Genomic DNA, 24473 nt, shown 5'->3' with positions numbered 1-24473 from the left:
AACTTACTCAAGTCATTGCTTGTTATCTATGTCATGACATATCTCAGGAAATAGTGTTAATCAATTTGGTGACCTATCTATGTCATGACACATCTCAGGAAATAGTGTTAATCAATTTGGTAATCTATCTATGTCAGGACACATCTCAGGAAATAGTGTTAATCAAGTTGGTGACCCTGCCCAATTACGTTCAACGATTTCTTGTTTGTTTTATTTCAATATTGTCTTTAAGTATAATAAATAAGAATATTCGTAAGCTGATTTAAAAAATAAAAAAATAAATGAATGATAAAAAATAAAATAATAATAAAATTCATATTATAAAAGTATTTATATATGTAGGTTCAATTACCAGCATAAATTTCTATTTATTTTTTATGAATGATATATTTGATACTAACAGAGTTAGCAAAAATATGTGTTATGGTCCAGATTATCTTCTCTTTTTTACTTCTGGTTTCTCCTGTCCACTTGGCTGGATAATTAGGCATGGTCAAACGGACAAGAAAGCCATTTTTAACATAGGGAAGGGAAGGAACTTTCACATTATCTGAGAGAAAGAAAATCATTTATCAGAAGGGACCATATCTTGCTTGTAACTGTCATTCCATCTACAAAGCAGTAACCAGAAGTCAAAAAGAGCAGACCATCTTAATTATAACCAAAAAAGGTATACTTTTCCCGAAGATTGAAATTCTAAATTAGATTGCAAAAACCTCTAATACAATTTAGAAGAGACAGGTTGATGGAATCTAATTATCTATTATTTATTCATGTATGCTCTAGAATTAAAAAAAATCAACATATATTGAGCTTAAATCTTGAAAGTCTGACTATTAATAATAATAATAATAATAATAATAATAATATATATATATATATATATATATATATTTATTTCAAAATAAGAGTATAATCATAAGAGTAGAATTTAAAAAAATCAACATATATTGAGCTTAAATCTTGAAAGTCTGACTATTAATAATAATAATAATAATAATAATATATATATATATATATATATATATATATATATATATATATATATATATATATATATATATATATTTCAAAATAAGAGTATAATATTTATATATATGTTGCAGATGATCCTAAAAATATTAGTACCATTGTTTTGAAATCCAAAGCAAAGGGGACTAATATGAGATGTTAACAGAGTTTGAACTAAAAGTAAAATTGTCCTGAAAAGGACAGTCTTATTCTTAGAAAGACAACATGGTTGTAAGTGTAGTAGTTCATAATTGTCCTGAAAAGGGTAGAGGTTTGAAAAGGACAGTTTGTCCTGAGGAGAACAGAGTAGCTATAAGTTTAATAAGTTCATAGTTGTGCTGAAAAAGACAGTTTGTCATTAGAAAAACAAACTGTTTGCAAGTTTAGTAGTTTGTAATTGTTTAAAAAAGGTTGCAGTTTTTCTGAGGAATAGTGATTGCATAATAATGATCAGGAGCAAAGCTATGGTAAATAGGCTTGATTCAGGGTGTTCATTATGAAGATGATCATCATCATGATCATAATCATCATCATCATTATGGTTTTATTTTATTTTTTTATTTATTTCTTTTCAGATTTCAGAACTTAAACTACCTAAACTTGAGTTTCTGTGAAAATATCAATGAGTCTGTCCTTGAATTGTTGGGTCAAGCACCAAATTTGATTTCCTTAGATATTTCTGGATGCAACTGTGGAGACCAGGTGGGTTGTAACTTACTCATTTATATACGTTTATATAAATAACATTATATTTGTAGGGATATGTTTTTGCGATTGAGTTCTATTGTCAGTCTCAAAGGCCAGAACTGAAAATGTTCTCTTGGTCTTTTTCTTGAGAAGTTGATATACTTGGAAACAAAGAAGAAAACGATTACAAATGTAACTTTAAATAGATTTTATTTAACTACACGGATCTCCATTTCTTTAACTATGACTTGCTTCTGGGCTATCTTTAGAGAGAGACATCAGGGCTCTTAACATCTGCTTTAAATAGATAAATAAATCACAAGGTAATATGTGGGTGTAACAAAGAGAAAAGCATGTTTGGTGGCTTTGTCAGTATATTAAAAAAAAAAAAAAAACAATATTCATGCAAATTCTCTACTTGTACCTCTGCTTTGTTCAAAAGAATGATGACACGCAATGATATGTGAAAATATAACAATATTTCTTAATTGCTGTGACAGTTATGGTTGGTTGATTGTTAGAAGAGAGATGTATGCATGGGTTGATTCTTCTCGGGCTCATATCGTTAACCAACAAAGATATCCTTTCTGGTTGTTATTATATAAGCATTTGTAACCGCCTTTTTGAACTGGTATTGTAATTGTAACCACACAGCAAGGGGGTTTTATTCAGCGATTGTTGTTTCACTGGATTGATCTGGCTTTGATTACATCTGCGTAATCTTTTGCCAACAATGACTTTTCAAGAATGATACTTTTAACTTATCTTCTTTTTGACAAGTGATCAAGTTTGTTGCTTTTTCACACAGGTATATCTTTTTTATTCTAATAACCTTTTGTTACATTTGATAATTATTTTATAGTTCTTACAGGTGCACGCTTTTGTCAAAATGATTTCTCAGTACACATGGCCTATTCATCAAACTAAACTACAGTCAGTGGTTTATGAGGCTTTATGAAAATCTACTTTCGAACTTATGACATCATATCTTTCGGATGCCAACTACATGTTAGAGGTTGTGCTGCATATTAGTGATCTAAGCTACTTGTTGATCGTTTAGTTTTAATTAAGAAAACGTTTTTATACAAGATTTTTGTTCTCTTTTTTTTTGCGTGGCTTTCGCATTTAATTCATTCAATCTTTTTTTACTTCTTTTTTAATAGTCGGCAACAAGTTTAAATGTCTGTTATAAATATAAACTGTGAATTAACTTTTTCTTCTTTTCCTCTTCATTACTGATTTTACCATTTTCTCTTCCTCACCGATTTTTGTTCTCTTCATGCAAAAAAATGACAAAGGAGACGTTTGATGAGTTTCTTCAAGGTTTTATTTGTAGAAAATGACCAAGGAGAGATAAAGACTAATATTATCTTATCTAGTTATTTACTTCTTAAACTTTTTCTAACTTGAGAGATGCAGACAGACATCGACGTAACATTCATTTAGATTACAAGTTTACTACATTATTGGCCGTGATTCGTTCACATGGTTTCCACCAAAAAATGATCTCATTCATTATTGCTTTTCTGTTTTGTCTATGGCGTTTGACTTCTGCCCCTGCCTCAAAGTTATCTTGTCATATATTAAAAATGTCCCTTGTCAAAATTCACACTTGCTAATTTAATCGTCATGGACATGGGGCCTCTAATATATAACATCAGTGCTGTACATGTTTTGTTGTGTTTGTAACTACCTGCCAGCTTTGACGGGAAACAGGAATTGATGCTTCAAACTGATGCTATCAATTTTATTCATTGTATTTAATAATCAACTTGAAAATTACAACAGAATGGTTAATTGTAGGTATAGACAATTTCATACCCTCGAAAAAGTTCCAGCAAAAACCTAACAGCCAGCCATGGTTTTCTCCAGAATGTGCTGCTGCTATTGTGCACAGAAATCACTTTTTCCACTGCTTCAAACGTAATAGATGTATGGAAACTAAAGCCGCTTTCAGGACTGCCAGCAACCATTGTAAGAAAGTAATAAAGGACACAAGAGAGTTTTATGCTCAGTCCGTCAAGTCCAAAGTAGCTGAGCAGCGGCTTGGTTCCCACCAGTTTTGGCAAATAGCAAACAGAATCCTGAACAGAAGTGTGTGCTCTATCCCAACTATCATCAATGGACCTGAGTTAATCTCCTCAGCATCAGACAAAGCCAAACTCTTTGCCAAGAACTTTGCAACCAATTCTACCCTTTGCGACCAAGGCCGCCAACCCCCAATATTTCCTCCTGTATCAGAAAACACACTATGTGATGTACATATATCTGTATGTGATGTTGCCAAGCTAATCAAAAACCTTGATTCCAGTAAAGCAACCGGCCCTGACAGTATTCCAATTATAGTACTCAAAAAACTTGAACCAGAACTAGCACCCATACTTACAAAACTGTTTAAACGTTGTCTTAAGGAAAATTGCTTCCCATCACCCTGGAAAATCTCATCAGTATGCCCTGTATTTAAGAATTCAAGTGATCGTTCATCCCCCTCTCAGTACAGGCCAATAAGTCTCCTGTGCGTCATGAGTAAGTTGCTGGAATCTGTGTTAAATAGAGAAGTAATCAACCATCTCAGCAAAAATAACCTTCTTAGTGACACACAATATGGTTTCCGTTCTGCTAGATCTACAGCAGATGTGCTTACAGTTATATCTCATAGGATTAGTGAATCTCTCGACAGAGTCAACCTTTCTAGGGCAATTGCTCTTGACATATCAAAGGCCTTTGATAGGGTATGGCATAAAGGTTTACTTCACAAGATCTCCAGCTATGGTATAGCTGGAAATGTCTTCTCAATTATTAAATCATTTCTCTCTGATAGGTTCATAAGAGTAGTAGTTGATGGGCAAAAATCAGAAGCTCACAGTATAAATGTTGGAGTCCCTCAGGGATCCATCCTGGGCCCAACTCTTTTCCTGATCTACATTAATGATCTTCCAAATCACATCCTTACATCATTCGTAGACATTTTTGCTGACGACACTACCATCTATGGTAGCACATCTAAGACAGTAAACGACCAAGTTCTCTCCGATTCTCTCTCCTCTGATCTTGATCACGTTGTACAATGGGGAAAGGAGTGGCTGGTTACTTTTAATGCATCTAAAACCAAGCTTCTATCTTTACATCATCAACGTTCTGATCCCCATCTGGCATCAATTAAAATGAATGGCTCTCGTCTTGGGGAGGCCTCAAGTTTTGACAGGTTTCTCGGCTTGACCTTTACTCCCGATCTTAAATGGAATACGTACATCAAATCTGTTGCCAAGGCCGCTGGAAAAATGGTGGGATCCTTCTATCGATCCAGTAGATATCTCACTGCTGATGCAATTCTCTATCTATATAAGAGCCAGATACGTCCAAGGATGGAATAATGTTGCCACATATGGGTAGGAGCTGCTAGAAAAGACTTGTCCTGCCTTGGTAGGGTTCAAAATAGACTTTGTGGCCTGGTGGGAGATGTCCTTTTCTCTTCGCTGCAACCTCTATCTCACAGAAGAGATGTTGCGAGTTTGTCTCTGATGTATCGTTATTTTCATGGAAAGTGTTCAACTGAGCTTCAATCTATGGTCCCCCCTCGCCAAACTTTCACGAGAAACACTAGATTAGCTGAAAACATTATCAATAATTTTCCCCACTCTTTATCTGTACCTAAACCTAAACATAGATTCTATGATCAAAGCTTCTTTCTTAGAACTGCACGCCTGTGGAATTGTCTTCCATTTTCCTGCTTTCCAGCTGTCTATAATATGGTTGTCTTTAAGTCCAACGTGAACAAGTTTCTGATGAGCTGTTCCACTTAAGTTAACAAATTTACCGAACTTCCATTACTATCGATTACTATATTGTCCTTTTGACTACTGTACACTCTTAACCCTTATCCTTGAGTGGCCTATCGGCCTTGATAAGTGGTGACGCCGATGTAAAAAAAAAAAAAGATAACATTAAAAAAATACACAAGATAATATATATCAATAGAAAATTAAGCATAAGGATGAAATGGAACAATTCAAAAAGGGGGGAGCTATCACCGTGTTGCCTCTTTTGCTACCGGTAGTTTGAAAATGGTGGGAGCGCTACTTGTCCCTTGATCTCATCCCTATTTCCTGTTTGAGTTTTAAGACTTGCAGTAATTAAACACAGCACAAACCAATAAAAAGGATTCATTATGAAGTTGGCGAAACTATTCCAATAACTTGTTTTTTTACGTAAAATATATGATGAAAATGAATACCTTAATAACAGAAACTAGCAGGACCTGTGGAAATTCTACAGGGGACTCATTCATATGTAATATATTGATGTTGGCATTCTGTAGATGTTCAGCATAAATGGAGATGCTCTGATATTATTGTAGCTTTTTTGTTAAAACTGCAAAAGTATTTATCTAAGCTAGCCTGGTCATAAAGTACGCTTGAATGATATTTAAATTTTTGCAGATTTCGTAATATTATTATAGAGTTAATGTTCTATCGATTTTTATATATTATCAAGTTGCGATTTCAAAAATAAAAAAAATATATCCATATGACTTGGGTACATTAGCTTGAATTGAAACCAAAATAAAACCTTATGAAAAAAATATATGTAAATATGTAAATATATATATATATATATATATATATATATATATATATATATATATATATATATATATATATATATAAACTTGAGTTCCTTCAGCTATAATCGAAACCGAAACCAAAACTTATGAAGAATTTTTGGTAAAATTATTTATAAAATAATAGATGATTTAAGTGCCATCAGCTATAGTCGAAACCGAAACCAAAACTTATGAAAATTCTTGATAAAATTATTTATGACAAGAAATAGAAGAACATAACAATCAAACGACTCGGATGTAAGTGTGACACACAAAAGAACACACACGCTATCATATTAATATATAGATATACAATTTACTAAAATGTCCATTTAAGGACTGTTACAGTATTGCTCATCAATCCAATCGCTGTGTTGTCTGTCATTCTGTTTTTTTTTACCTGACAAAATGACAAACAAAGTAACATTGATATTCTAGACCAATTTTTATTCATCAAAATTGAATTCTTGGATATCTTTCACTTTCATGATCTGCTTGCAATTTTTTCTAAAAAATTTATACTTACAAGTTCTTTTTGACGTTTCTTTTTTACATGAAACACTTTCAGAATCGAAACTTATTCGTATAGCCAAATCGCACTCTTTGCAAAACAAAATAGATAAAGTTATCTAATATATAAAATTATCTTGTCGGATTTCCAAAGTTGTCATTAGAAGTTGTATTTGCTACTACAAACCAGATAATCAAATCTGTATCTTTTTTAATATGATCTGATCATTTTGACAGAAAAAGTAATTTTTATTGAACTACACTTCATTTCTATTCTTAAAAACAATTCGTTGGGTCATTTCTGTTAACATATAAATAAAAAAGAAAAAGATAAAGAGAATACGTCCATAAGTATGGACTTTGAAAGTAACAGGTTATGAAATTTTGTAAGTCATAATTCACATAATTTAATTCCCTCCTATATATATATATATATATATATATATATATATATATATATATATATATATATATAGTAATTTATAAAATATATATGATGATTAAGCTACACTGAATATTCCACGTTTCATCCACTCTAGGATTCTTAAGGCTGAAGAATCCTAGAGTGGATGAAACGCGGAATATTCAGTGTAACTTAATCGCCATATATATCTTATAAATTACTAACTAGCTCTACCTACGTATTGAGCACTTTTGAAGTAAATACTTAAAGTTTACACATAAATTTATATTTTCGTATATTAATTTTATGTGAGTAAATGAAGTATATATATATATATATATATATATATATATATATATATATATATATATATATATATATATATATATATATAATATAAAGCTGAACGTCTGTGTGTGTGTGTCTGGTCATGAATAGGCTCCTATATGGTTGACTATTATAGAAAATTGATCACATATATGATAGAAGATGTATCGAGACAAAGGGATAGGTATGTTTGATCTGGCATAATGATGATTCATTAAAATTGTGGGGTCTGTATATGCACCTGGTCCACAAAGTATTGTATTAAAAAATTAAAAAATTAAAAAAAAAAAACGTTTACAAGTGTTTTTGATATAGATGTACATAATAATACTTTGATAAGTATGTTTTAACTTAAATAGGGATGGTATAATAAAATTGTGGGGTCTGCATTCGCGCCTGGCCTCCATAGAATGGAAATAGGCACAAACTTTAATAAAGACTTTTCAAATCTATCTGCGTAAAGATACTTTGATAATTATGTTTCAGTTTGAAGAAATATGGTATAATAAAATTATGGGGTGTTCGTTCACGCCTGACCTCCATAGAATGGAAATATGTCACAAAGTTTAACAAGGTTTTTTAATATAGATCCACAGAATATTGTGATAAGTTTCAGTGTGAACAGGTATGGTATAATAAATTATGGGGTTTATCTATTTTATTTTTACTTTCATCATATTTTGCTTTGGTTTTGATACCCCCAAGTTCGAAGCTATCTTTTTACAACCCTTCCTTTTCATAACCTATCATACTTTCATAAATCAGAGTCCATTTTCTGTAGGCTGTTTTTGAACCCAGTCAACGACGGGTACTTTTGCTAGTATATATATATATATTATATGATTATTATATATATATATATATATTATATGATTATTATATACATGTATATATGATTATTAATATAATTATATATGTATATAGATATATGTATATATGTGTATGCATATATATATATATATATATATATATATATATATATATATATATATATATATACATTGGGAAGTGATAAACAAATTGCCATTAGCGTATTAAGTGATGCTTTTTGTGTAAACAAATGGAGCTTAGGCGTTCGGACAACGTTTAAACATTGTTAATTCACATGCCTATCATAGCAGCAGCCGAACAACGTAACGGTTAGTAGCGCCGATTGTCAACTAGGCGATCGAGTTTCAGACCTGGCTTTAGGTAACTGCTTGTCTAACCGCACTGATGAGCTGTGACAGCAAAACAATACTGTATGTGGATGACTATATATATATATATATATATATATATATATATATATATATATATATATGTAAATTCTTGGTACAGCAAAATGGAAGGAGAAATTTCAGAGGAAACATAATTTAATTCAAATACCAAAGAAACAAAAAAAAAAAAAAAAAACGGGCAGGTGGAATTATTAAAATTTCCTTAAGGCCTTATCGTTTGACCCTCTAAGAGGAAACGTCAGAATGATAAATTAAAAGCTAAGAATCGAATGAGGAAAGAGGGGAATTTGGTTTCAGTTGGAAGACCAGTGAGAAAGAAAAAAAAAATAAATAAATAAAAATAAAGTAAAATAATCTCACTGTTCAGGTGGTTTTAAATCAGTAAATATTTCCAACTGATGTTTCAAATTCTTTTGTCTACACAGGCTAGGTCGAGAGTTATTAATGACTAACGCCTCAATGATATTGAGATGATAGTTCGACCTAGCACTGTATAAAACAGAAAACCACCCATCGGAATATTGATCAGAACACCCATTTATACTAATCAGGTGATTACCGATGGCGGACTCATGAGCTTGGGAGTGCCCGGATGTTCTCGAAACCTGGTGTAATCGAATATCCCGAGGGATGTGTTTTTTTTTTCTTTCTCACCGGTCTTCCAACTATAGACTCGAAATTTGAAATACCGGGTACTGAGATTTGGGAAAATCGATGTGACGGGTGTCAGCCAGAAATTTGGCTGTTAAGGGGTCAAATTTCAACGATTTGACCTTTAAGAACTCTACCAAACTCCTCCGACAATTTTGGGTCTAGACACTTGAAATTTTAGATATAGGTTCCTTGAACATGGATCTAACTTAATAAAGTGATTTGAGCCCGAAACAATAAATTTTAAGGGGTCATAATAGGGGTCAAAGTTTTAAAAAATTAACCATTTTTTTTTTGTTTTTTTGCTTTTTTTGCACAGCATACACCTCCAAACACCCGAGCAAAGGGTCAAAGTTCAACGATTTGACCTTTGAGAATTCTACCAAACTCCTCCGCCAATTGTGGGTCTAAACACTTGAAATTTTAGATATAGGTTCCTTGGACATGGATATAACTTAATAACTTGATTTGAGTCCAAAACAATAAATGTTAAGGGGACATAATAGGGGTCAAAGTTTAAAAAAATTGACCGCTTTTTCTTTTTCTTTTTTTTTTTCTCAACATACACCTCCAAACACCCGGGTAACGCCGGGCTGAAATGCTAGTATAATAATAAATACGAAATCTGTATCAATCAAAATATACTTAAGCATATTTTACGGCTGGGCAATTCTGGGTGGCCAGCCCAGCTAGTATATATATATATATATATATATATATATATATATATATATATATATATATATATATATATATATGTGTGTGTGTGTGTGTATATATATATATATATATATATATATATATAGAGAGAGAGAGAGAGAGAGAGAGAGAGAGATAGACAACTGATGATCCCTGAAATAACATTAGGACTATTGTGAATTTAAAAAAGCAAGTTGATGCAGCGATTGCAGATGATTAAATGGCTTACTGATTAAATAGTTTTCCAATTAATGATAAAAAAAATATAAAGATTAAATAACTTTTTTTACATAATTTTAAAGGTTAAAAACTTCCAAACTTATATAAATAATATTTTTTTCAGTAAATATTAATAATTTGTTATACATACACTAACAATACTAGTGTTTCACGCTTACACAATGAAGAAATGATAATTACTGCTGGTCATGGGACTTGAACCCAGACAACAAAGTCAACCTTGGCTTTGAAGGTTAGTATTCCTTCACTCGGCCATCATGAATGAACATTTAAATGGAAGTTAATTAAGTTACTTATTAACCCATGTAAGTAAGCTTCTTTTTTTTATTATTAAATTAGCTAGATCTTTTGCAGCTGAATGCAATTCCACAACCCATATATAAAAAGTGGTGTATATATATATATATATATATATATATATATATATATATATATATATATATATATAAAGCGATGCACTATGTCTATGTGTCTCTGTCTCCATTTTTCCAAAGTGCATTTCCCCTGAGACGCAAGGTAACAGAGCAGTGTGAGGCAGGTCAAATAATTGCATTTTTTGTGAACCGTTGTTATAAATATAAAAGTGGGTAAAAATTGAAAATAATTGGAATTTGACTGGCAAAAGTTGACTTAAGGTGCTCTTGGAAAAATATACGTTTGTATGTTAAAGTCTGTTCATTTTTAACTATTTCTTATCCATCTTACGATAGCTCAAACAGTTACGCCTAAGGCTGGAGCGTGATATGTTTTGATTTCGATTCTAGCTGATGGCACCCAAGTAATATTTATTTTTACTTTTAAAATCACTACAATATATTGATTACAAAAATCAATAGAGAATACATAATCTGCATAAATTAAATTTTTTTAATAATATTTTAGTGTATTTTACAACTGAACAACACCAGACGCCCTGATACTAGTATATATAGATATATATATAAAACAGTTAAATACGGATACATGTTTCACTGTACCATGACTCATCAGTGTAGCTTATTGTACGCTGATGAATCGTTGCATGGTGAAAGACAGGTCCATATATATTGTTTTATAAGTAAAATAAATGAATAATTTTATAATTTTAATTTTTCTTTCAGAGTCTTTCATCTATTGGTAATGCTAGTCGTCTAAAGGACCTCACAGTCTCTGAATGTTATGGTATAACAGACCTTGGATTGCAAAAATTTGCTAAACAATGTGAAGGGATTGAACGACTGGATCTCTCGCATTGCATGGTATGTGCATAAAGATATACAATTCAATTGCCATTTGTTCCATAATCAGACTACATTATAGATAGATGAAAAAAAAATCCATGAAAGGTTAAATGGTATATAAAAATAGCAAGTTTATCTTATGGATCATGGTACCATGTTCTTATGAACAATAAAATTGATTTCAGCAATTTAATAATCAGAGCATTCTTTCATGTCTTGAAAGATTTACTTCTACTTGTGCAGCTGTCATTGGGCAAAGGCAGCATACATACCACAGATTTAACTGACATAAGTCCAGTTCAAACAGGTAGAAGTATAAAGAAGCCAGAAGTAACTGTAAGAAAGAAATAGCGACAGCTAAGAGAGAATTTACTGAAACCACCAAAAAACCCATTGAACCACAGAAATTAGGAACCCGTGACTTCTGGAAAATCTATAACAGTGTAGTAAATAATTGGCAATCAACAATTCCCCCACTAACCACCCAACAATCATGAGGTTGTTTGCTCAGCAACTGAGAAGCCTAACATGCTAGCCAGTCGGTTTGCCTCAAACTTCACACTGGACCCTGCAAACCACCCCCTCCCTGACTTTCCTTTGTGGACAGACGCCACACTAGATGATCTGAAAATCACCCCTTCTCAGGTGCATGCCATCATAAAAAATCTTGATACGTCGAAAGCATGTGGACCTGATCTCATCCCGGCTGTGCTATTAAAAAAGTGCTCAGCCAAAGTAGCTCCAGTTCTCTCCAAACTTTACAACAAATGCCTCAATGAATCTTGCTTTCCTGCCTGCTGGAAAACTGCTTCTGTGGTACCAGTTTTCAAAAATTCTGGTGAAAGAATCGACCCAGTAAAATACCGCCCCATTAGCCTCCTCCCACTTTTTGCCAAAACATTTGAGTCCATAATTAACCAGGCTCTGGTCCATCACCTTACAGATACTAAACTTCTGACCGAACAACAATATAGATTTAGGTAGGCCCGTTCCACAGCAGACATCCTAACTGTAATCTCTGAACATATATACCATTCACTGGACAAAGTAGGGGAGGGTAGAGCAGTAGCTCTAAATATATCTAAGGCTTTTGACAGGGTATGGAATGAAGGTCTTCTCAGGAAAATCAGATCATACGGTATCACTGGAAGAATACTTAACATAATTAAATCCTTCTTAGATAAGAGAAAAATCCAGGTTTTCCTCGACGGTCGTACATCTAAACAATATGATATATATGCGGGAGTGCCTCAAGGGTCTATCCTTGGACCTCTATTATTCCTAATATTCATAAATGACCTGCCTGACAAAATTGTTTGTGAGATGGGTATATATGCTGATGACACTACACTCTATAACAGACATGACAGGAAAACAAATGAACACATATCTAAAGAAATGGCAGAAACACTAGAGGATGACCTCAGATCTGTAGCGGAATTAGGACAAAAATGAATGGTCACATTCAATGCTGCGAAGACTAAACTGGTTTCCTTCAATAATTACAACTACCACCAACAGCAATGGCCAACGACTCTTTATCTGAAAGCATATCTTTTAAACTCCTCGGCCTAACGCTCACAGGAAACACGAGCTGGAACAATTACATTGAGAGTATTGGCAGGACCGCTGTGAAGAAGGTAGGTTCTCTCTACCGTGCTAGAAAGCTACTAATGCCCGAAAGTATCCTGTACCTCTATAAGGCCACCATTCGCCCATGTATGGAGTATTGTTGTCAAATTTGGGCTGGTGCATTGGCTACTAGTCTCTCGCTCCTGGACAAGGTCCAAAAAGTAGCCAACCTAATAAGTCCTGAACTGTCATCTAAGCTTCAGCCTCTGTCCCATCGACGAAATGTTGCATCCCTCTGCCTGTTCTGTAAGTACTTTAATGGTGAATGCTCTGATGAACTGCAAGCACTTGTACCCCCTCGACGTAAATACCCCCAACAAACCCGACAAGCAGCTAAATCCAAGGATGGAATACTGTTGCCACATCTGGGCAGGAGCTGCTAGAAAGGACTTGGCCTGCCTTGATAGAGTTCAAAATAGACTTCGTAGCCTCGTAGGAGATGTCCTTTTCTCTTCCTAGCAACCTCTATCTCACAGAAGAGATGTTGCGAGTTTGTCTCTGATGTATCGTTATTTTCATGGAAAGTGTTCGACTGAGCTTCAATCTATGGTCCCCCCTCGCCAAACTTTCACAAGAAACACTCGTCTAGCTGTAAACACTATCAATAATTTCCCCCACTCTTTATCTGTGCCTAGGCCTAAACGTAGATTCCATGAACAAAGTTTCTTTCTTAGAACTGCTCGCCTGTGGAATTGTCTTCCGTTTTCCTGCTTTCCGGCTGACTACAATATGGTTGTCTTCAAGTCTAACGTAAATAAGTTCTTGATGAGCCGTTCCATATAAGTTATCAAATTTACCAAATTTTCATTACTAATGATTACTATATTGTCCAATTTCTACTGTACACTCTTTAACCCTTATCCTTTAGTGACCTCTTGGCCTTGATAATGTGGTGATGCCTATGTAAAAAAAAAAAAAAAAAAAAAAATCCCACCCTTTCACAGTAGAAATCCCTAGATGTAAGAGAGCCTTTTACTCCAGTATTTTCTTTCCCAGAACAGCTAAACTTTGGAACTCCCTTCCGGGACCCTGCTTCCTCAACTGTACTGACATGCAGAAGTTCAAGTGTAACGTGAACCAACATCTTGATGCCCAACTCCATACATAGTACCCTTGTAGCTTATATCCCTGATAGTAGCCCCTACATCAAAGTGGCAATGTGCCTTGTTTGGGGTGAAAATGTAATAAAAAAAAAAAGATTTAAAAGTCAATTTCATATGATATCTCTTTGGTTCTCTACGGCTTTCTTCTCACAGTCTTCCTGTACTTTATTGTTATGTCACTGGAAGGTTTTTAACTAAGCTAGAGATCATTTCTTTTTACAAAGGAGTCACCACTTATTAAGGCCTGAAGCACACTCGAGGATAAGGGTTAATGAATGTAAGTTGGTAAGTAGTAATCGTTAATGGTGTAGATTGGGTAGAATTTGAGTGCTTTTTGTGAAAGTTTTTTTTTGGTGGGGGGTCTTAGATTGAATCACAGACGAGCACTTGTCATGAAAATAACAATAAAGCAGAGATAGATTTATAACATCTCTTCTGTGGGAAAGAGATTGGAAAGAAGAAAAAAGTGTATCAGGTTTTGAAGCCGTTTTTGAATTCTATCGAGGCAGGATAGAGTACACCAAGCAGCCTCTGTCCCAGAAGTCAAGACATAGAGTTTCCCCAAGACGAGAGCCATTCATTTCAATTGGGGTGTGATGAGGGTCAGAGCAATTCTGATGAAAAGAGAGAAGTTTGGTTTTAGATGCATTAAAATCATTCAACTGATTTAGATTTACTGATTTAATATATATATATATATATATATTAAATCAGTTAAAACACATATATATATGCACACACACACATATATATATATATATGCACATATATATACACATATATATATACACACATATATATACACATATATATATATGTACACACACATATATATACACATATATATATACACACATATATATATACATATATATATACATATATATATGATGATTGCAACGTCTTGTCAGACGAGTGCCACTCCCTCAGACATTTAAAATCCATGAGCCCAAATGTCTGAGGGAGTATCTATACAAATATGATGTTACAGAGTCTTAGCTTTGTACGACAGCTAAGTCTCTCTCTCAGTTCAAAATGTTGAGATCCAGCAACAAGCAAGAGCAAGATAGCCAGCAACAAGTTAAACTGCAGACCAGCTTAATGCGGGTACTGGTCTTCCGCTTTATGGTTTTTTAAATCAGAGATTTGCTTCTCCTAGAAAGGTTGCCTTCACTACGGCTTACGGGAGCCCTCTCCACCCCAACACATATATACATACACACAAATATACACGGTGATAGTTGGCCGTTGACCCTGAAAAAGGGTTCATTCGCCCTTTGAAAGGTCTTGTTTTTAATCCTCCAGGGAGACTAGCCGCCTTCCTCACCAAACAACTCTGGTGGGGGAACCAGTTTAGTCGCCAGTGACCCGACCATGAGGCAGGTAGTACTGGGTTACATGGTACCAGTAGCATATGACATGACCTGACCACAATACATATATATATACATATATATACATATATATATACATATATATATATATATATATATACATATATATATACATATATATATATATATACATATATATATATATATATATATATATACATATATATATATATATACATATAAAATGGAAATTACAATTGAATTTACCAAAATGATCCAAGATGGTAAAATTAAAGTAAATTATAAATATTAAAGAATTAATATTTATAAAATTATCTCAGCCAGATTGGTTTAGTTCTAGGTCTTGTTTGATTTGTTTGTTTACTCTAGAAAGTATAGGTTTGCTAATTTTACCTATTTCTGGTTTAGTTGGGTTTATCAGGCGGGTGCTGGGATTATTATTAAAGTCCCATTTGTGGTCTTTGAGCAGAATGTATGCCTCTCTAGGTTTCAATTTGCCAACTTTATCGCTAATTTTTAGTTTATCAGTAATTTGTTTACTTTCAGTATTTATTATATCTATGTAGTCGCATTCGTTTGTATCTAGTTTTTTGTTGTTTTTTGTAATGTTTTCTGTGATTAGTTTGTTATATTCTTGCTTATCTATTTTATAAAAGTTTCTGGTTTTATCTGCTTTTACAAAGATTTTATTAGAGTTGTTTATGCTTCTAACGATTTTGTGTAGTTTCCGTTGAAAATTGTTAGGTTGATTGTGGAATACTAGGTTTTTAATTACGTTTAAAAGGTCATTTTCAAAGTTTATCAAAAGGTCTACTGTTTTCGCATTTTTAAGGGTTTTAAAACAATAGGATTCTTTTTTGTTTACGTTTTCATTTTTAAGGAAGAAATTTGCTCGCCATCGCATTTGGAGTATTAGTTCATCTGTTTTTTGGATTAATTTAATAATATGGCTGTGCTTGCTGGGTATATATATATATATATATATATATATATATATATATATATATATATATATATATACTAGCATGGGTATCCAGCATTGCCTGAGTCGACATGAAGTTCCGTTTGGAACACATTTGCTATATTAAGGATATTAATCATTTTCATCATGGGCAAGGTCGATACCTCCACAACAATTTCCAAAATAAAGGAACGGATAAAAATATGTAAATCTAATCGCCCCTCCCCTCCCCAAGAAGTACATAACTTCTCAACCAGATATTTCGGCAGAAGGGATACAAATAGAAGAAACTACTCCAGATATTGAGCACTTTTGTTGCCCGTGCGCTGGAACGCCCCCCCCCCCCCCAAATAAATAAAAATAACAGCGAGTGCCCGAGCGACTGCAAAAAAAAAAAAAAATTTAGCAATATAGGCAGACTCGAACTAGAAATGCGAATGAAAGGAAAACGTATTTTGCAAGCTATTTTACCCACTGGACTACGATAACTTACGATTTTGCGACCTTGAAAAATAATGTTTGTAAATATTAATATGTGCGTGAATGGCATCTGTTTTTTTGGGGTTTTTTTGTAAATGCACTTTTTTAATTGGCTTTTTCCCCCCCGTAAATAAAGGAAATTTTCGATTTGCTTTTTTTTCTTGCAGGGGCAGGGGTGCTTCTAAAAGTGTTGCTGAAGTTTTAATTGCCGGAAAGGTCAAAAATACTGTATAGCCGTTTCAAGAATAATAAAAACAAACAAATGAAATCTTTTCAGTTTATTCATAAGTGTTCTTTTGTTTGTTTGAATATTTTAAAAAGAAAAACATTTTTCTGTCTACACGGAATTTTTTTTTAACTTTGACCCCTATTATGACCCCTTAACATTTATTGTTTTGCGCTCAAATCAAGTTATTAAGTTAGATCCATGTCCAAGGAACCTATATCTAAAATTTCAAGTGTTTAGACCCAAAATTGTCGGAGGAGTTTGGTAGAGTTTTCAAAAGTAAAATCGTTGAACTTTGACCCCTTAACAGCCAAATTTTTGGCCGAAAACTAATCACATAGATTTTTCCAGATATCAAATTTCGAGTCCAAAACAATAAATGTTAAGGGGTCATAATAGGAATCAAAGTTTTAAAAAATTTGACCTCTGCGGTCTCTATGAAATTACTCAGACAATTTCTGGTCTAAACATTTGAAATTTTATATAAAGGGTATTCAGAGATAGGGCAAGCTTTTTCATTGGTTTGGGTCGAGAATTTTTAGTTACTAATATATAAATGTATGTATGTATGTATGCATGTCTGCCAAAAACTTTCGGCAGAGGCAACGGATTTTCTCAAGATCAGTATCGTTTTGAAGTTCGACCTTTCAGACGACAAATATCGAAAAATTGGCTAAAAACATTAATTTCTTCCCCTTCAACTAGGCACTTTTCTACAGGGGGTGGTCGCTTTTTTCGCTGATATTTTTGAAAGTCATCCTCTCCTTTTGATTGTCTAGCCTTAATTTTAAAAAATGTCACTTTCTGGTTTGGCGGTGGTCGTAACAGCATAGAAATCAGCCCCCCCCCCCCGTTCTTTTCCTCCTTTGCGGTACGGGTTCGAGCCTGACTTCCTACTACCCCTTTTTTTTTTTTTTTGCTCAACAGACACATCAAAACACCCGGGCAACGCCGGGCTAAAATGCTAGTATATATATATATACATATATATATATATATATATATATATATATATATTATTATTATTAGTAGTAGTAGTAGTAGTAGTAGTAGTTCATTCTCCAGCTATTAAAATCTTGAAATTTTGATGGAGTAGATATTTTCATTCAACTTTTCTTTAACAAAAAAGAAAAAAAGAAAATCTCCCTCTCTCTCTCTCTATATATATATATCTATCTATCTATCTATCTATCTATCTATATATATATATATATATATATATATATATAGAGAGAGAGAGAGAGAGAGAGAGATAGAGAGATAGATAGAGAGGACAGAGAGAGAGACACACACACATGATAATATATATATATATTCATTTTTAATTTTTTGTTTTTTTCAGCAAATCACAGATGCAGCCATCAAGAATTTGGCGTTCTGTTGCCGTCTGCTTAGCTGTGTAAAGTTGTCTGGTTGTAAACATGTAAGTGTTCCGTGTTCTCCAACTGAAATCATTTATAACATGAATTCCAACTTGCCTAGTGCTGGATATTTTTTACTCTTATATATTTTTTCCTCTTATATATTAGTTGTCTGAGACAACTGAAGCAGCAAAACTGAAGCTGACCTGCCAGGACACTATATATACAAATGTAGGCAAATTTGGGCATATTTTATTGGTTTGAAAATATAGGTTCTTTTCTACCAATTGTCATAAAATTTTAACCATTAAATAGTATTATAATCTTTTAAAAACCTGTAAATTTCCATGTAGTTTCGTCATAGAGAACCAAAGATATGAGCATTTCAATATTCAATTTGGCGGCGAGTATAGATATATCCGTACATATATAGATATACCACTTTTTTGGGCAATTTTATAAGTTCGAAATCTCGGCAACTACCGATCAAAATTTAACAAATGAAGGCTCGTTGGAAAGCTAATGACTTAAATTGTGTAGTGGGCTATGTGACATCTGCCGTTAAGGTCACACATTACTGTGCGAAGAAGTGGGGGATCACTTTTCTATATTAATTTAACAAGTATAGATATATCAATATATATGTATATAGATATACCACCAATTTGGGCAATTTTGTAAGTTCCAAAACTCAGCGACTATTGATCAGAATTTAACAAATGAAGACTCATTAGAAAGGTAATTACCTGAATTGTATAGTAGGCTATGTGACATTTGCTTTTAAGGTCGCACATTAAGGGGATCATCCATCACCCAGAACCTATTTTTGGCACTTTTTACAGCCATAAAATGTTTCAATCATAGTCATTTATTTTCCTAGTTTTGCATATGAATTACAAAATATCTGATATTTCCTCAAAACCTGTAGCCTTGATGGCGGGGAGAGACTAACTTGCTGTTATGGCTTCAAATGATCTGAAATAACAGCAAGGAGAGACTTGATTCCAAATATTTCTCATGTTATATCTCCCCTCTTTGGTTTTCATACATAAAGTAAATTTCACAGTGTATAAGGATTAGTTGATACTGGAGATATTCATAATCGTACCCTATGTCATAAAAAAGGGAAGGTATAAAACATGAGAAATATTTGGAACCAAGTTTTCCCTTACTGTTATTTCAGATCATTTGAAACTATAGCAGCAAGTTTTAGTCTCCTCTCTATCAAAGCCAGAGGTTTTAGAGAATTTATATGTGTGTGTTTGTGTTTTCAGAAAAAAAGTGACTTTTCCTGAAGACTGTTCATTGATCTGAATGAAACCGGTAATGAACTCGTTTTTGATTAATTATTCCTATCTAATTTGTTTTTCTTTTTGTCTTTTTGCATACTCTGTCTACACAGCATGATCTATCGTAGATTTTATACCCCCATATATATATATATATATATATATATATATATATATATATATATAGGAATCGTCCCATCACTAATATATATATATATATATATATATATATTAGTGATGGGACGATTGCAATATATTTTCGATTCCAATACAATATATATATATATATATATATATATATATATATATATATATATATATATATATACTATACTATACTATACTATACTATACAATAAATCTAATGGTGTGCAAATCCAGTGATTATCTGTTTTACAAAATATTATTGGATGTAATATTTTATATAAGACTATCCCAACTTAATAAAATTGCTCAATATAGCATACACTTTCGATTTGAAGTTCAATATGTTTTTGTTTTTTTTTTGCTGCATCAATGTCCAATTTCCCTTATTCTATGTAGCTAAAATCCAAAGAAGTTGGTGGGGACAGGATATTTTTACGGAAACATTAATCGTAAAATTGCCAACTCATTAATGAAACAGCTGTAATGGAAAAATCCAGGAAATAAACGAAGGTTATAAAAAAGAAAATGTGAGTCTTTGAATCTTTAACAAAATTTTGCACTATATAGGCTCTGTCCCTATTAAATAGACACATTGAGCTTAACTCAAAATTAACCGTGACTGGTTTTAAAATAACAATCTAGACCCGTTAAACGAAAATGGTATACATTGAAAGTAACGACATTTCAAAAACAAACTTTAAATATATATATATATATATATATATATATATATATATATATATATATATATATATATATATATATATATATATATGAAGGGCGTTCAATAACAGTTTAGCAGTAAAGTTCAATAGCAGTTTAGCAACAAAACTTGGCACAGGTATTAGTCTTTCTCTACATAGTAACTACCAACAGTTATGCATTTCCCCATTGTTTAATGCAACTCTGGAAAATTTTTTTGTAAAACACTTAAGGTTGGTCTTCCAACCACAACGTGTCTTTGGAAATCAAGACTGCATCACCTGAGAAACGCTTTCTTTTCAAAAACAACTTGATGGCTAGTAAGAGGTGAAAGTCAGGCAGTGCAAGGTCAGCAGAGTAAGAGGATGGAGGAGGATTTTATAACCACACCCCCATGCTTCTGGTGTGGCAACATGTTCATTGTGAACCAGGACATTGTCTTATTTTACTTGAGGATATGTTTACTGATCTTGTCCCACCTCTTTTGATAGCTTCTCTGAATTTCCTCAAAAGTGAAGCATAATAGATGTTTATAACTGTTGTACCCTTTGCCAGGAAATCTGTCATCACTACTTCGTCCTTGTCCTAGAATGCTGTGAAAAAGACCTTGCCAGTGGAGAGCTTGCCTACTTTTGCTGTGAAGAGTTCAAGTGCTTCCAATGCATTGATTGGGTTTCATCCTGGTAATCAGTCTTTTGGAAAAATTTGACTTATATTCTTGGCACATCTCAAAATTCATCACCGAGCACTCGACATGTTCTCACATTTGGTGTAAGCAGCTTTGGAATCCATCTGGCAGACACCTTATACATATGCAAGTGGTGATGAATGATAGTTTCCACAGATCTTGACCTCTTGGATTATTTGGTTAATAGTCACCCATCGATCTTCCAAAATGGCAGCCACTACCTTATTGACAGGTGCCATCAATAGCAGAAGGGGGTGACCAGATCTTGGAGCTGCTTCCACAGATTTCTGGCCATGTTTGAATTTACAATTTCAGCATGATTTCACACCTGACTGTTCAAACATCTGTGAATCATGAATCATGAAACCACAATTATTTCAGAGCTGTAATTTCTCACATAACTCATAGAGATATAAATCATTGTACATGCAAAATTTCAGATAGATCAGACAACTGGAAGTTGATCAGGAGCATTACTTATTGAACGTTTTGTAACTTTACAAAATATTGAAAAGAACATAAAAATATTTAATGAAAAAATTCACCTTTATATTAAATTATACCTTTTATATAAGTGAAATAATTTTATATGGACATACGTACATTATATATATATATGTGTGTGTGTGTGTGTGTGTGTGTGTGTGTGTGTGTGTGTGTGTATATATATATTATGTACGTATATACATATATATAGCAGAAATGGTAATTAATAAAAACTTGAAAAAAGTGCTCAATACTGTTGTAGAGCAAATATGCGTTTTATTTTTATTACCGTTTTTTTCTGTTTAGTTACATTATTGTTTCAGCTACGCGACCGTTTTTTGGCCATCATTTACAGAAATGTTCGTTTATTCCACCATAAACGAACATTTCTGTAACGTCTGAGGAGGCTACATGACGGCCAAAAAACGGTTGCATAGCTGAAACAATAATGTAACTAAACAGAAAAAAATGATAATAAAAATAATATATATATATATATATATATATATATATATATATATATATATGAGGCTGGTAAAATGAATTCTCCAAGCAGTCTTGCACCACCTTTATATCTCTTCACAAGATCAAAAGATTAACAACAAGATACAATACTACTAAACTTTATGTCTAGAATCCTTTGTTCAATTTTGATTAAAATCAATTACATGATTTGGATTCTAGAAAATGTATAAAATTTGGGGCTTAAGGAGTCTTAAGAGTAAATTGACATTCAGCAAATCTTGCTTAATGGGTGTCTAATGACTCTGGATCAAATTCAATGCACATCTGATATATTTTGATTTTTAAATGGGAGATTGTGTCTGTATTATGCTGCCTGAAAAATTGAAAGTGGGTCAAGGCCATTACTTATTGAACACTCCGTACATGTTTATATATATATATATATATATATATATATATACTGCAGATTTCTTTCAGATCTTTTTCTCTTTGTTGCATTAAGAAATTATTGTATTAAATGTTTTTATCTTTAAATATTTTTCCCAAAATGCAGCCTTCACACTTTCTGTAGTTTAAAGCCACCATTGGATTTATGCATAAATGTCCATCGTAAAATTATCAGTCACTTATCTGGTTTAATTAGTTTCACATTGTTATACTTTGAAAATAGGTCATTACTAAACTTTAATTGTATTTCTTATGAATGGGAGCATTGGCATTATTAACGCGTTGCAGAAGATTATGCCCAAATATGATGTATGCGTGTGTATGTGTGCGTATGCGTGTGTATGTGTGCGTAGGTGTGTGTATGTGTGTGTGTAGCACATAAATGACAGAAAATAGTGGAAAAAATGAGGGTAATCACAGTTGATTTTTTTTTTAATTACAATTTCACCCCAAACAAAGCACAGTGCCACTTTGATGTAGGGGGGCTACTATCAGAGACATAAGTTGCAGGGTACTATGTAGGGAGTTGAGCAGCAAGATGTCTGTTCACATTACACTTGAACTTCTGCATGTCAGTACAGTTGAGGAAGGAGGAACCTGGAAATTCCAGAGTCTAGCAGTTTTTGAGAAGAAACTATTAGAGTAGAAGGCTTTCTTACATCTAGGAATCTCTATTGAGTTGTTGTGGGACTTTGCTGTTAGTTGGGTTTGACGAAGGTATTTACGTCAAAGGGGTACAAGGGCTTGTAGTTTGTCGGAGCATCCACCATCAAAATACTTGTAAAATAGGCAGAGGGATGCAACATTTCGTCGGTGGGACAGAGGTTGAAGTTTGGATGACAGTTCAGGACCTATCAGGTTGGCGAATCTCTTTTAAACCCTGTCCAGGAGTGAGAGACTAGTAGCAGAAGCACCATCCCAAATGTGACAACAATACTCCATACATGGGCGAATGGTTGCCTTATAGAGGTACAGGATACTTTCAGGTGTAAGTAACTTTCTAGCAGAAAGAGCCCACCTTCTTTGCAGCAACTTTGGCAATGTTCTCAATGTATCTGTTCCAACTCATGTTCCCTGTGAACGTTAAGGTGAGGAGTTTGAAAGAAGTACTTTCAAGTAATGTATCTTTAGCGATAGCTATTGGTGGTTGAGATGGTTTTTTCTAATTATTAGCAGAAACAAGCTTAGTCTTGGCAGCATTGAATGTGACCATCCATTTTTGTCTCCATTCAACTCCAGATTGGAGATCTTCCTCTAGTGTTTCTGTTATTGCCTAAGATATGTGTTCATTTGTTTTCCTACTGTGCCTGTTATAGAGCCTGGTGTCATCAGCAAATATACCCATCTCAGAGGCTATTTTATCAGGGAGGTCATTTATGAATATTAGGAATAATAAGGTCCAAGGCTTTAGATATATCTAGGGCTACTGCCTTACCCTCCTCTGCTTTGTTCAGTGTAAAAGTATATATGTTCAGAAATTACAGTTAGTATATTTGTTGCAGAACAAGCTTGCCTAAATCCATATTGTTGGTCAGTCAGAAGTTTAGCAACTGTAAGGTG

General features: G+C 33.3%; 1 protein-coding gene across 2 annotated transcripts in view; it reads left to right on the top strand.

Annotated features, from left to right (window-relative positions):
• The window catches only part of LOC145277534 (F-box and leucine-rich repeat protein 13-like), a 117636-nt gene that overhangs the window by 84066 nt on the left and 9097 nt on the right, over window positions 1-24473 (top strand). Inside the window, exons 18-20 of one of the 2 annotated variants that reach the window (XM_080128986.1) lie at window positions 1587-1713; window positions 11452-11589; window positions 18671-18751. In XM_080128986.1, coding sequence (XP_079985112.1) covers window positions 1587-1713; window positions 11452-11589; window positions 18671-18751 — 346 coding nt within the window. Of the gene's footprint in view, window positions 1-1586; window positions 1714-11451; window positions 11590-17269; window positions 17363-18670; window positions 18752-24473 lie in introns of those variants that run through there. The other variant, XM_080128987.1, reaches the window with a different exon arrangement.

The sequence above is a fragment of the Euprymna scolopes genome, chromosome 6 (genome assembly GCF_053919585.1).
Source record: "Euprymna scolopes isolate OS-2025 chromosome 6, ASM5391958v1, whole genome shotgun sequence".
NCBI lineage: Eukaryota > Metazoa > Mollusca > Cephalopoda > Sepiida > Sepiolidae > Euprymna > Euprymna scolopes.
Note: the sequence above shows the minus strand (reverse complement) of the source record. Positions and strands in the feature narration are given on the sequence as shown.